The sequence below is a fragment of the Oryzias latipes genome, chromosome 5 (genome assembly GCF_053564925.1).
Source record: "Oryzias latipes strain Hd-rR chromosome 5, Olatipes_Hd-rR_3.1".
Classification (NCBI taxonomy): Eukaryota; Metazoa; Chordata; class Actinopteri; order Beloniformes; family Adrianichthyidae; genus Oryzias; species Oryzias latipes.
The window spans coordinates 26359846-26375334 of NC_136241.1; the positions used below are offsets into that span (position 1 = coordinate 26359846).

The following is a 15489-nucleotide window of genomic DNA, read 5'->3' on the forward strand; positions in this document are numbered from 1 at the left end:
TTTTTTTTACAAGTTGCAAACAAGGTTGGGAGTTATTGTGAATACGCTAACGGTGTAACGGTGTCGTACTGTGTTTTTATGTGTGTTACTAGCTAGATTGGCAGTAAGCGCAGTCACAGTAATGTTTCTTAGCAGTACCAGTCTATTTTTGTACATGTTGCAAACAAGTTATAGGTTTTGTGATGACACCAATGTGGCTCACATGTAGCGTGTTACAAACAAGTTCTATCTAGAGTTACCGTGAATGCAGGTAATAAAGTCTGACTGACGGATTTATCTCCGAGTCTTTTGTCATAATGCGCTTCATAGTTCACTGTGCCTTATATATGACCTAAGTTAAAAAATAGGCCATTCATTGCCGGTGCACTTTATAATCCGGTGTGCCCTAATCTGCTGAAAATATGGTAATTTGATTGTTTATGCCAGCTGTAGTCCCCATGGATGAATTTTAAACTGTTAGATCTTCAGTTATTACATGATTATAAACCGACTTTTATTAGAAACCAGAATGGTAATAATCACTAGATTTTTTAGTATTTGGTCATGAATTTATGCAGCCAAGATTGTGTATTAACAAACACTTTGTCAAGATGTTTTCATAACTTTGATAATCATCAATTAGTGCTTTGAAAAGTCTCTTTTTCACATTTATTCCTGTTCTGAACAGTTATTACATAAAACTGTAATCTGTTTTGGCAGTTATTAACGTTTAAAGTCCCGCTGGTAATGGCTACACCTTGACTATTTGGTTGTCGTCTCCATGAAGTCATCAGCCTTCAACAAACTAAACTTAACTTGCACCGTGAATCAGGCCCCTTAGATCACAGATTCACCGCCAACAGACAGCGTGAACAGGTGTTCTAAGGACAGGAGTGACACGGAGCCACGTTGGTCTTTAATCTCCCAGTGCATGAAAAAGTCAATAATGTCATACAAATAAACCCGAAAATAAACAAAGGCACAAATTTAAGTGAATAAAGTCTGCTTTGGTTCACCGACCTTGACAGAACAGAAGATTAGGTCATGTTGACAAAGTTTTAGACCTTTCATAAATGGATTCATCCATCCATTTCCTATACCCGTTTAGTCCTGTGCAGGTCACATGGAAGTCTGAAGCCTATCCAGATGCTGTTAAGCAACAGTTTGCCGCTCCATTACAAGTCTAAACCAAAACAAAGATTTCCTTTTCATATAAACAAGTATTTACATCTGTGTCTACAGTTATGGGAAGGAAGGGAAAAAAAAGGTGTAAAATCTGTCCGAAAGATTTCAGCTGCATGTGATTTACATGCAAGTTGACCAGTGAAAGGCCTGGATCCAACTACGCTCAATGACAGTTGGAGTTCTGCAAAGTTACATTGAGGTCTACTTGCAAATTGATCTGGAGAGAAAATGCATCTGAGATTCAGGCTACTGAAAGGACAATCTTAAGCTGACAGAGAATTTTGATGGCGGAAGGGAGTTCCAGCTCGGTGCAGAGATGTTTCCAGCTGCAGAAACGGCTCAAGATTAGCAACGTCAGTCATTTCTACTGTAACCCAAGAATGGTTGTAGAGAAGAACGGCATTGAGCTTCCTAAACTCACAACATGAATGTGTTTTAAGGTGAAAAAAAAAGAAGAAACTTTGAGCTTAACAGCAAAACGTAAATTCATCTTTAGTCCTCTGTTGGAGCCAGTTTGAAAGTTTACCTGATCTGAAAAGTGTGATTAATGAAGACTAATAGATTTGTGAAAACTGCAGGAAAAACAAGCGAAAGCCTTAGTCAAGTGCACTTGTGCTGGTCAACATTATGCAATTAAAAGAATGCTGACACTGCTTTATTCAGTGGTGTTGGCTAACGGCACATTGGATGTTGGTGAAATGACCAAGAAGTGGAATATTTTTGTGCTCTTGAGAGGTTAAAAACAGTCCTCCCCAAAAAATTAATAAAAGTAAAATAATGGCTTCAACTATGAATCTTAAAAGAATTAAAGTATTTTCACAGCAAAAATGTTAAAACAAAAGTTGTAACTGAAGAAAGTCCAGCTAACTATTTGTTTTTGCTTAAATTCATCTTCAGTTAAATTAATAACTATGTATTTTTCCCCTTGTTAAAGCAGTCACTCTGTGGTTTTAAGGAAGAGGGGCCTTGATAAAACAGTGGCTCCAGAATGTCATTGTGTCATCAATTTTTCAGTTTAAATTTGGCAGTTTAATGGGATTTCACATTTAAAAAAAGGGTTGCATTTCATGAATCATTTAGTAATTTTGGGTCCAAACCACTGACTGTATATGACAACTGGACTGAGTGACCTTTCCCCTCTCATGTTCCAAACAGGAAGTACCTGCTGGCTCCAAAAAGCCAAAATCCCATAGACCTGTAATGAGAAACAAACAGCTGTTACTCAGTCATTATTTTGGTCAATAACCTTCTTGCTGATACCTTTTTTTTTCCATTTTATTTTTCTGTAGTGACAGTTATTGAAGATATAAACTAGCCAATCAGACCAGTCAATAGAAGTTTATAGTCTCACGTTGAACATTTGAAAAGTTGAATTGGCAGGTTTCATGTAGAGCGCGTTCTCGTCCAACAAGCTCACTCCTGATTGGCGAGTGTTTGCCAAAAAAAAACATCAACTCAGGAAGACTTGGACCAATCATTGCCTACTGACATTGTTTGGCTCCAACTTGGCTGTGGAAAAGAAATTCAAACTGAATTAACTTCATTGGGTTGGAGCTGAAAGTCATTTTCTATGGGAAACAAGTCATAGTGACTCGGCCCAGTTCTTATAGTCATTCAATGATCCTTAACTACCGGTAGTCTCACTTGGTCACTTGGTTGTCTTCTGGCAGAGAAATGCAGCAGCATTTGAGAGGAAGTTTCAGCAAAGAACACAGAAAAGTTCTCTACTTGTTTCAAGTTAAAGTTAATTGTATCTTTTTCTTTTGCTGGATTTTTAGTGTATAAATAAAAAATAGTAGCATGACAAATTTTCTATCAAAACAGTTGAAAATCCAAACGCCAGAGCTTTTTTGAAGCAACTAAAATCCTTAAAGACTTAATAATATATAACAACATATTTGTAAAAGGTCTTTTAGTAACCCTCAAGTTTAAAGTTACTTTTAAATATTCCGTTTTATGCATTCTGTTTAGCTTTTGCTGACCAGATTCAAACCTTCTGTTTGTGATCTTTGACATCTCAGTTGCACCAGAAGTGGTTTTAACGAAGCACTGCCTCACCCATATTTGGGATTTCACTGTAGCCCCCGATTTAAATGGACCTCCTGCTCCTACAGGACCAGTGTGATTTTTAGCCAGCACTATTACGGCATTCAGGACTGTTTTTTTTTTAATCATATGCATCTAAAACAGGAGCAGAATAATTTCACAAGCCTGTTCATTTACAAAATCAAGTTCATAGTGTCAGAAGTTAATTGCTTGTTGTCTGTGTTTTTGTATTTTTCCGTTGCCATGGTTTTTGAATGCTAATTGTGTCGTGTTTTTTCTGTAAATTTTTCAAAATTATTGTTTCATACAGAGGTCTTTCAGTTTGTCAGTAAACATGTAAATTGACACTTGTGGTCCGCAGTAAACAGGAAAAACAAAACCAAAGCAGATCTCTCACACGTGACCCAATTACAAGGGTCTCACGTGGCTGGAACATGGCTTATAGACATATGCTGTACTTATATATAGTGTTTTTGTTCCTTGCTTTAAGACCCAAAGACCTTTACAGTCAGGGTCCCATTCACCCATGCACACACACACATTCACACACTGATGGTGGCTCTGCTGCCGAACACTGTACACTTGACAGTCGTCTCCAGCCAATCAGGACGCAGAACACCACGCGCCGTTAAGAAAGAAAAAAAGCACAGAAAAACAATCTGCTGAAGGTGAATCGCAATGCAGTGAAGGACCACTGTATTTTTTTAAAAATGTGTTGCATTAAGAGATTGGATGAGAAGTGGGGGCACAACAAAAGTATATTCCAAAAACAATAAATGCTTGAATATTTTTATTTTTTTATTTTTTTTAGCTCTACTCTTACTCTCCTAAAGCTTAAAGATCCACTCCAAAAAAAATTGCGCTTTTGGTGGTTTTGACATGTTCTTGTAGCATTTTCCTTATGATACCATCATATTTCTGAATATTTCTTTACTCAAATCGTTGTAATTGCTGTTAAATGAACTGTTGCCACTCTGCATAAACTATGTCCTAAAAATGCCTAAAAATGGCGTGATCTTAATTAAAAGACCATTGGGGAGGCTTTGAAAATAGTTCAAAAGATGATTGGAGTGGGACTTTAAGTATGATTCAAAATAAGTGGGGTTGGTTTTCAGGGACTCAGTGGCTTTGCTGACTGGAGAGTTGGCGACGCTGAGTTTGTCGGCTCCTTTGGGGACGGTGTTCTCAGCTCAGTAGGGTGAAGTAACATGTGGGCTTCGTTTGGCCCAATACACAGCGTTAGGACTCCTTGTGCGACGCTCCTGTCACTGTGAATTGCTCTCTCGGTAACGCCGTAGTCGGCAAAGCGTGCTTTGATTTATTTCCCCGCCTAGTCCTACTTTGAAGGCGCTCTTGTATGAGGTCTGAGTGCGTGAGGCCCGGAAGCGTGTGATTACGCCGGGCTGCCCAACGTTTTTTAAACATGACCTCCAGCGTAGTGGAGCTGGTTAAGACCCCAGTTTCTTCAGCGCCGGCCTCCTGCGGAGCCCCAGCACGCAGACCTCAGCAAAAATCACCTGTTGTGCTCCTTTTGCTCTAAAGGGAGTTTCCATAGAAACGTCTTCAGAGCCGTGGCCCCTTGGTCTATAAGACCCTCAACAAATAAAGACCCCCCGCCTCCCCGGACATGCATCACCACTCCTAGCCCCACCATGACCATTACCAACTCTTGAAAACACACACACAGCGCTCATGCGGGCGCTCTCTAAAAGCCGCAGTAAATGGAGTGGGGGGTTTAAAGTGTGCCGGGCTAGAGGAGGGAGCACATTGTGCAAGTCGGGCCTCCTTTGTCTGAGCTACCCTGAAGGAGCAGGGGCTAGAATAAGGGGGGGGTTGTGAAGGAAAAAAGTGGCCTTCAAATACATCCTTTCTTCTCTTTCTCTTGTTCTATCTCTTTATTGGGAGTGTGTTTTGTGTTCTCTCCCCCCACACCTCCTCCTCCTCCTCTCTGATAAATGCCACTGTAGCCTTTCGGCTGCTGCCACAATAGACGACCTGTTTCAGAAAGGAGGGGGAGGAGGGAAAGAGGGATGAGAAGGAGAAATGTCTGCTTTTTAACCTGAGCAGAGAAATAAAGGGGCCGGAGTCCTCTCCTCCTCTCGTTTCTCCCTCCTCACAGTCTTTGTGAGGCCGCAGTTGTGTCATCTGCCCCTTCTACATCTCATTTAGAAAAGCTCTCAACAAAGACAAGGACAGGATTATGAAATGTTCTGGCAGGGATGCACATGCAGGAGACTCGGAACACTCATCTGCTTGGTTTTGTCCTGTTGTAACTTGGAGAAGAGGCTAAACAAGCATTTTGAGGCCGTTTACTTTGTGTATGCATTAATGACATCAGTTTTTTTCCTTCAAAAATAAAATAAATTTTGCCCTCCTGTAAGTTTATAGGCTAAAACCTGTCAGGGACTACTGTATTATTTTTAAAAATAGTCACACATTACAAAAACTTAAGTTTTCTGAAAGTAATTTAAGTCATGAACAATCTTTTCACCCTTCCAGACAGTCCTTTTCAAAACAAAACAAATTTTCTTTATTCAAACATTTAGAAAAATGTGACAGAGTAAATCTATGAATAAAAACTGACATACCTATTAGTTTTACTTAACGAAAGGACTGGCTTCAAGAGACACTGCAATGTCAACCTCCACCTATAGGGGGCAGTAACAAAAATGTATTCAGTTTGTGTAAAAACAACAGAAGAACTAGCGCTAAATGACAAGTCTTTTACCATACGTTTACTTAAATGAAAAATAAACCAGAGGTTCTAAACGTAAATCTTAAAACCCTGCTTCTAAAATCTCTGTAAAAGATCTTTTTAAGAACTGAATCAGAAAGAAAATCTTAGACAAAAACAGTTGAGCAACAACAATTCGGTTCTTCAGAGATTGCAGTTCATTTCAGGTTTATTCATGCTTTCATAAATTGATAGCTTTTCATCCCTGTATTTTAAGTCATCTAAGCTGCTAACTTAACTCAAATTTAAAAAATCCAGATCTGTTAAAATTTATGACGCACATTTTTCTGAAATGATTGTATTTTGCAGTTTTTAGGTAAATAAATGAGTGAGACTTACGAGTGAAGGGTTTGATCCGCTTCACAAGTTTTCACAAGAGGGACAGTCCCCCAAACAATTATCTGAACAATGTGACAACAGCCCCTTACAGACCCACTCCAACCATCTTATGATCTACCTCAAAGGTGTTCCCAGTGTGTTTTTTTTCTAATTTTGATTTTCCCATTTTTAACCAAAATCAAAAAAAATTGTCATTTTCCAGGACATAGTTTCTGCAGAGTGGCATTAGTTCACCCTCAACTCAGAGGCAAAGCAACCCCGCCCCCTTTCCCTCTCTCTATTGTAGAACAAGGCAGGGAGCTTGTGGCCCGTCTAGAGAATTTTTCTTCATCCCAATTAAGCTCTTTCTCACAGAGCCTTTTTTCATCTGCTCACGATTCACAACATTTTGAAACAACAAATACTCAGAAATGCTATTTTAATCTTAATTTTCTTTTTACATGTCCTCCATCGCCAGAGAAATGTGCTAACAAATGAAGAATTGCTCAAGTGGATAAAGTTTCTGAGAGTCCCAAAGTGTCAGTCCCTCTGAATGCGACTGACTTTCCCGAACAAATCCAGGCACATCGCAACACATTTAAGAAAACTTCGGGAAGCTTCCTTACTTATCCTGCCTTTTTCTTTTTTTTTTTTTTTACATCCGTCCCAAATGAGAACGGTTTAGTTTATACTTTTAGGGATGCAACTTTTGTTTAAATGCTCACTTTTATAAGAAAAAGGAAAAGGGGAAAAAAATAGAAAAATGAACCCTGACGCATCGCAGCTGTCAGAGATGATATATGACCAGAACTAACTGAAATGAAGACGGATGTTAAGTTGAAGGAAGTCGACTTAGTGACTCAGATCCAACCAACCCCCAGAAATTCTGAACCGGAAGCGTCTTCAAAGCAAATGATTTTCATGACTGTAGAATGTTTTCATCAGTTTGCAATCAATAATCACGAGTCATTTCTTTGACGCCTGAAGAAGATATCTTAGGGGTAAAAAATTAAAAAAAGACAACTAGCAGCCTGAGTCAGGTTTTGCTGATAAAAGAGCATGCTGGGAGAACAGATGATCTGGAGAACGCTCCGGCTCGGTGGTTTTGCTCGAGAAACGGAGAATGTTGTCTGAGGTGAGTCATGCCGTTCACAGCGAGTCCTTCATAAATCCAGCGCAGATAGTTGCAGCGTTCAGTGAAGGAAGGGTTGGTGATCATTAATCCTGCTATCTTAAGACTATGGAAATTCAAAAATATAAGCAACTGCAAAAAATAAAATAAAAGGAGAAACTGCCGCCACATTTATTGCACAAGTGGAGCAAGTGAAACCTGTTGTGTTGGTTTGTAATGTGGCAGCAGGTAAGATTGTTGCCAGAATGGAAAAAATTACACAGACATCAATTCTTTTTATTTTTTGAGAGCTGCTTCTGTGTTAAAGGAATGCATTTGAAGTGATTATCTCTAGCTCTTAAAATGTATCCAGGCATATCTGTGAACATGCCTGCATTTGAATCCTCCTGGATATATCTTAATATTTGAATTTATGTTCATACAAAATGCATGTTTGAGATATAAAAAAAAAGGAGAAAGTAGTTAATGCTTTGGCAGCAGATGCTGCAATAAGGCTTTGGACAACATTGGAAAAAAAAAAGTTGTTTTTTTCAGTTGACATTTCCACAGGCCACGCCCACTTTACACACCAACTATCCCACGATTGTTTAAGCATGTTTTGTTTTATTGCTCTAAATATTTCTGAGGCTTATGTTTGTTTTTAAAATCTTGGCAAGAGCACAAAGAATTTATAATAACTGTCACGTCTAAAGTAGTTCATCAGGAGCAAAGAGAGAAGAAAAATGATTTTCTTTGGAATTGCGGAAATGGTGATTGATCTGGCGTCACCACACTTTTAGCTTAATCATTGTTTGCATTAATAAATATATGCTATCTTAACAATAAACTTTGTGTTTTTGGTAGCAGGAATGTTTGCAAATTTGTGTTTTGTATTGGTACTATCAGTTTTTAAGATATTGTACTGTGCTTTTTTTTAAATATTTCAAAAAGGGTATTCTCGTATAAGAAGAATTTTGTGTTGTCTGCCATTCTTTTTTTGTTTCTTTGTTTCTGTTTTAATTTCAAATTCTCTAGAAGCCTAAAGCTGCCACTTTAATTCCTCAGATCAAGGGCCTGGTTCAAATCTGAAGGTAAACAATAATGGATGGATGGTATACAATTGGAAGATCCAACAAACAGCACCTGTCTAGATTGAAAAATATCTAAATTGGGCCAAAAAAGGAAAAAATGGCATCAAACTAATTTTCCTTTTGAACTACAGGTAATCAGATTTTTGTTACTATTGGGAAGAGTCAGTTGCACGTACATTTGAGTAGCTTTTCGTCTTGCTTTGCCAAAGCAACTTGAAAGCTGTCAAGCACAATTGCACCCCTCTCCAAAAAAGGGCGTTCATGCGACTACTTTCAAGGAAAAGTCTGAGTAAATGAGCATATTTGTGCCTTTGTGGCTTCCACGTTCAAAACTCTCGTGCTCACACATCAGTGTATGAATGACCATTGTACGCGGGTTCAAAGTTAACCAGTTGAACTTTGAACAATCAGGAACTCAGATTTGATAGTGACGTTTAGATAGTCTCCTTTTAAATTCACGAAAGTGCCAACCATTGGGGAAGAAAAAAAAATCGATTTTGAAGGAAAAATAAAAATTTTGGATTGTGCCCGGCTGGATTTCTATGACACCAAGTTTTTCATATATCGGAATAGAGCTGTGAAAGAAAAAGCCTGGAGCAAGATTAGTGAGATTTGTACTGCTTTTATATTTTAAAAAAAACAAGCCTCTTGAAACTGTGAGTACATGCGCTAGTATTGGGTAGGGACAGTCCAGTGTGAACAACATATGGTAAGGCACGTTCAAAAACCCTCGTTAAGTGCGTTTTGGAATGTGCATCACATGCTGGTGTGTATGTAGCATCACACCAGAAAACGTCCATGAATATTTCAATCCTAAAAATGTTAACATTTAGTCTAAGATATAATAAAAGTATTTGTTTTTAATGTGATACATCTTCTTTTGACTAAAATTATTCAAGATTTGATGGCCAAAAATAACTGGCAGCTTATTCCTTTGGTGGTTTTAGCGGCGGATACCGGTCTCATTGGTTAAGAGTCATGAGGACGAAGTAGACCATTTTACTGCATGTATGTGTGTGTGTGTGTGTGTGTGTGTTGCGCCTGGGCAGCGGGTACGCTTCCAGAGGGGAAGTCCCCAAAGAGGAAAAGAGGAGTAAAAGCAGTCTTTGTGATGTCTCTATCAGTCAATCAAAGAGCCAGAGTTCCCAACAGCAGTCTTTGTGCCACAGACTGGACAAACAACAGCAGCTTATCGGGGGCTTGTACCCGTCTGTCCCCACAAACCCCCCGGAAACAAAAAAAGGAATCAAACACTAATTGAAAAACTCCTTCTGTTTCCTTGATGAGCTTCTTCTTTGGACGGAGCACAATGGTTCAGTACTCTTGAGATCAAAAGGCCAAAAGAACAGAGAGAGGAAAGAAAAGAAAGGGAGGCTTTTGTGTCTCAAGTCCTGAGGGTTCATTCTCTAATGAGACCGAGGCAAAGAAGCTCTTCTGAAGAGCTGTTTGCCTGTTCATTTCCTATATATGTTTAGGAAAACTCAACAAACTAAGATTCATATCTTTTTAAACCTAATTTAAGTTAAATTTATGAACTTTATTTTAATATATTTTAGAATTGTTTAGGAAAAAGCCAAAAATCTCTTTATACGTTAGCTTAAACTAAACTATTTGTTCACATTCATTTAAAAAAAAGAAAGATTTTTGATGCATGTCAGTATTGGAATCATTTCTTTAAAACAAAGTATTAGCTATAGTTACTAACAGATCTGAAAGGTAACCAAGTTAATTGAATTAGTCTGTAGTAATTGTAGTTTCCAGGAACCAAAAATGAGGTCAACAGTGTTTTCTTTTTTTTTTCTTTGAGATGTTTTTTAATGCAGATTACTATTTTGATTATACAAAGATAAAGCAAAAAAAAAAAAAAAAATCAAATACATTTTTTTAAAGTTACTATCAGTCGATGAGCTCTTTTCAAAACATCTTAAAACTTCCTTGGTGCAAATAGAAGACTTGAACTCAGGATTTGGTATTTGCAAATAATAAGCATTACAAATGTTTTCAAGCAAATGAAAATAAAAACTGTCATTAAACGTTAAGAAAGTTTTACTTTATGTTTGTAATGTGTCGTTCAGAAGCAGAACTGTTTGCACGTTTGAGTGACAGTTGTGTTTGTGGCCTAAAAAAAAGATTGGCTGCTTAGTTTTCTCCTTTCTGCTCAGCCTTATTTTGACTTTACCAAAATCTAATTTACAAAAATGAATCACCTGAATCTGCATAAGTGGGACTGCTTCTAAATTAATTTATGATTAAATTCTTGACAAAAAATTCTAAACAATGCCATTTCTTTTTATTAATACATTTTAGCCTATGGTTTTATCTTGTGAAAACGTAAAACCTGATAAACCTTTGAAAACTAAAATAAACTCGCCCTGTAAAACTAAAAAACCTGACTTGGACTTGTCATCACAAATGTGTATCTTTATTTGTATTTGTGGTTGGAAACTTGAAATTGATGTGGACCTGCTCCTTTAAGACTTGAGACCTGACTTTGACTTTTCATTAGAAACTTGAGGCGTTACAGACTTGTGGTTGGAGACATGTAATCTGACTAGGGCCCTTGCTTAAAAACTCAAGGCCCAACTTGGACTTGTCATCAGAAACTTGAAGTTTAAGATTTGAAATCTTATTTAGATTCACTCCGTTAAGATTCGCAGCCTGACTTGAACTTGTGATCAGATACTGTCATTACTATCTGTGGTATGCTTTAATATGACTGAAACTGCAGGTGGAAATTACTTTTTTTTTCTGTAAAAGAATAGTTGATAAAAAAAAGAATAAAAGAAACTTCAGCAGATAGGAACCAATTTATTAATAATTGTGGTTTTGTGGTATAATCCCAAATGTCTCTCAGTTGTCATTGCAGAAAAAAAGCCAAGCCAACATTAACAATGGTGTCTGATTGTATCTCATTCTGTTTCCGCGTGAAATATTATTTCCCTGCATCTACAATGCCTCTCTGATGCTATTCTAATCTCGCCGTCACATATCCAGAAAAGCATGACTGAGGATAAAGCCGACTTTGTTGGAAAGCAGCAGCAAGGGCTCTTATCGTACTGCTATCACACCTGTTGGTCGGCTGATGCGTATCATGCGTGCCTCTGCCCCAGCCAGGGTCACCTGCAACATCATGCTGATTATGCAAATGAAGCTCCTGTTTGGTGGGACTTGAAGAGGCTCTTTGTACTTTCCCTTTTGAGATGAGAGATGGCTGGTAGGGGTGGATTGGTGAAGGGGGTGGCTGGTTCAGAGGTAACAGGAGAGTAGAAAAGGCAGGCGTTGGAGGCAAGGAGAGCAGTCACTATGACCCGTTTCAGCAGCGCTCTTGCACTCAGGCAGAGCTTTTGGAATTTTTCGCGTCCCATCGGTCCGGCCAGGTCAGTACGGCCTAGATTTTCCAACGGATTCAAGCTTAGCTTATAAATTTTATGTCGAGGAACTTGTAACCCCTTAATTTTTCATCACATGAACGTTAAAGGACCCAGATTAGTCAAGGATGGATTGTTTTAAATGTTTTTTTTAATGCTTTGTCAGAGTGACATTTCGGCTTGCTGGAAGCTCAGATGTTGATGAACCAGTGCCAGGCCCAATGGGCGGACCGGCAGCTGCAGGGAGCTGGACTGTTTTATCGTCTCTGAGAAAATACAGCTAACTGTAAACCGTTTTCCAAAACATTCGTTTACATGTTGGTTCGTGCTCGTCCTGACATGACAGCACAGCAGGTTGGGAAAGGTTTCTGAGTTTTGTCACAAAACGTCACCAATGTTTGAGAAATGGCTCTTGTTCTTGAGTACCGTGTGATGGAGTTGATTGGAAATATGACAAAGGTTGTGTTTATGTCTTTGAGACATTCCTGCAGTTGTCACTCTCAAGTTTAACAATGCAAATGTTTTTATTTTTATGCCTACTGAGAATGGCTCCTGGCACTTACCCTCCACCTATTGTGGCCTCTCTGCTATTTTACCTCAGGCAATAGTTATAAACCAACAAAGAGTAACTGAATGCAACTTGCCTGGTGGGGGAAGGTATAAAAACTTTCTTAGGAAGAGTAAGCAAACAAAAAAAACAGAGATGAAGAAAGACAACAGAGATGATTAGTGTTGCCAATCCCCCAGGGGCTAAATGTACGTTTTTACATGTTACGGCCTGTTGGATAACTGACGACTTTGTGTTGTCTCTAGTGTCGTGGGAAGTGTAACGTTTCAAAAGGCAGGAGCGGATATTTTTCTGAGGACAAAAAGTTGTTCTCCCTGTCCATTGTCATCTTTCGACTTGATCTGTTGTGACAGGAATGCTCAACTAGCAGCAGGTCATGGAAGATTGGAGAGGCAAGAATCTACTGTAAGTCTTTCTAATACATAGCTGTGCGACTCATTTGTGGTACATCTCCTTAACAGGAGGTTTTGAATCATACATGCAGTGACTTGACACTTAGGTCGGCTAGAAATTTTAAATTTATATTTGTTTTTTTCAGCTCTGTTAAGTTTGACTTAAAGTGGCTTTTTTCTTGTTTTTGGTCCAATGTTGTATTTGTGTGACAGTGTTAGGTTTGTGATTGTTTCTGTGATTTCATTGATTGATATTTGTGGCAGTTGAGGAAGAGAGATTCATTCTTTTTTTTTACTTGACACTTTGATTATTAGCTGCACTCAAAGTCCTAACCTCTCAATAAAACGCATAACTTGACCACCTGAGGGTTAAAGCTTAAATTAAGATGCCGCAAACTGAAAACCTGACAATTTGATTTATGACTGAAGAGGTGAAACTTGACTTTAACCTGCGGCTGAAAGGCATGACACCTCACATTCCACTTCAATTTTAAAAACTTGGCTTTTTAGGACACAGACCTCAGCCCAGTGACACTAAATGTGAGTTGAATTCACATTTGAACTGTGACCAAAAATGCAAAACTTTACTCTAACTTGGCCCTCAAACATCAAACACTTTTTTTACTGAAGACATTAAACTGACTTGAATCTTTTGCCAAAGACAAAAAAGCGGATCTGGACTTTAGCTATTGAAGACTCAAACTTTAAGACTTGTGAGGACAGATCTGAGACTGTACTGTACTCAGGTTAAAAGATTTTTAACGTGACTTAAATCTGCTTTAGTGAAGTCGATGTTATCTTGCTCTTCTAAGACTTGTGGCTTAACAAGTCACACAACATGGTATTTCTGAACTTGACTTGGACTTGTCTCTTTTGACATTTGGGGTTTAAACCGGAGCTCCAAGCGTAACAGATTACTGTACCTCAACTAGCATTTGGATTTATCACAAGATTTTTACTTATCTGAAGTAGTCTTTTTTTTACCCGTCCTGTCCAGCAGCTGAGCAAACAGATGAGAGCTGAAGGCCTCTTGTGTTCAACATTTTTCAACCTTGTGTCTTCTGACACACAAGGTGTATATTTCTATAAACCCCTTTTGTATTTGAGTCTAAACTTTGAAGTTGTCTTTCAAGCTAGTTGCTGTACGTTGCTAGCTGCTACACCATTTTTGCGTTGAGAAGAGTATTTAGCTTTTGGAGCAAAAATAGCTACTGTTAGCTCTGAACATTAGCAGTACCTTGCTACATCCTGTTTAAAAGTGACAAATTTACTGTCTGAGACTAAAGGTTCAAATAAACTTTGATTCATAGTGTGGATAAGTTCTCCAGTAGAGAAAACAGGGATCACAATACATTTTTGTAAATTTTGTTATTTGTGTTGATATTGCAGTTTTTCGCAACACTGCACCGCCAGATTTAAGCTAACATAAATAAAGAAACAATGAAACCCACCGAACCATTTAAGCTGTAAGAACACTGATTTTTCAGTACCAATATCCTACTTATACATTTTTTAGCTACACAGGTACCAAAAAAACAACATTTTTTAAATTGTTTTATTATTTTGCTGCAAAATGTAAAACAAGTTAATTGACAGCAGTGGCCAGAGTTAGCCTTTTTTTATGTTTACATAAACAGTAGCTGCGTTTATATGGACAAAAGTAAATCGGAAAGAACGCCTGATCGGAAGAAAAATGCGTCATGTAAACACGCCGTTCGGAATACTCTGCCCTGATCAGACTCGTTCGTATCAAAATTTCTTTCCGATCGAGATAGGTGGGTTATGCCGATTGTTTATCCGATCGTGTTCCATTTTAACAGTTCATTCCGATCTTGTGTCACTACTGCTCTGGTTTACGACACGCATAGACGGTGCGGTGTTTCAGAGAAAGCTTTGGAGCGCATACGGGACCGATCGGCTGCTCCGCGCGAGGGAAACGTGTCTGTGAGCAGAGCAACCATAGTTATAGTTTATAGTTATAGCAGTTATAGTTTTCTGTTTGCAGACAGGGCGGTGGTGCTTTGTTACGTGTGCCATCCGGGGGGGAGGCTTCCGACCCGCCGCTCTGGGTTAGCTGCTGCCGGACTCAGGAGAACGGTTTCTCGACCGAGCAGAGTTCGGGCCGTCAGCTCACACAGCGGCTTTGGGGCGGTGTGTGAACTTTTCAAAGCAGAAATGTCGCTCAGTCCTTAGAAACTGTTCAAACAATCACGTGGATTTGTGTTTCCAGTCGTGTCCCAGCAAAATAAGGGCTGATGTTATTCCCACACATTTACGTGCAGCCAAGATGCAGATTGCTGCATTTCCCGCATGGATTTTGTGTTCATCAAAGGCTAATATTGTTAGCGCGTGTTAGCCTTCTCCTAACCCTGGCTTCTTCCAGCTCCATTCTTCCACAAAAAAGCACTGACCACACGGATTAAAAAGAAAATGATGAGCGAACAGGCGCTTCATAATATTCGTAACATTAATAAAAGCACATTTAGAAGATCATCTCATATATTACCGAGCTTCTGCATGAATGTATGTGGCAGCTCACTTTGCTTACACACTTATTTCCTCTTCCGTTATTTTCAACACTACTGGGCATGCCCAAATGATTTATTCCGACCGAAAGTGTGACCCATGTGAATGTTCGTTCTAATCGGAAACATTAACATACTTTAATATTATTCAATTAAATTGACTCTCTCTTTA

The 15489-nt window shown here is 38.7% G+C and overlaps 1 protein-coding gene across 5 annotated transcripts in view; it reads left to right on the forward strand.

Annotated features, from left to right (window-relative positions):
* Positions 1–15489, forward strand: part of sox13 (SRY-box transcription factor 13) — a 57662-nt gene that overhangs the window by 13626 nt on the left and 28547 nt on the right. Inside the window, exon 1 of one of the 5 annotated variants that reach the window (XM_011475313.4) lies at positions 7266–7397. The exons of 2 other annotated variants lie outside the window; for them this stretch is intronic. Coding sequence is in view for 2 of the 3 variants with exons in the window: in XM_078948064.1 (XP_078804190.1) it covers positions 11768–11841 (74 nt within the window). In the remaining variant the exon portion in view is untranslated. Of the gene's footprint in view, positions 1–7265; positions 7398–11576; positions 11842–12660; positions 12806–15489 lie in introns of those variants that run through there. 2 more of the 5 variants (XM_078948064.1, XM_078948065.1) reach the window with 2 other exon arrangements.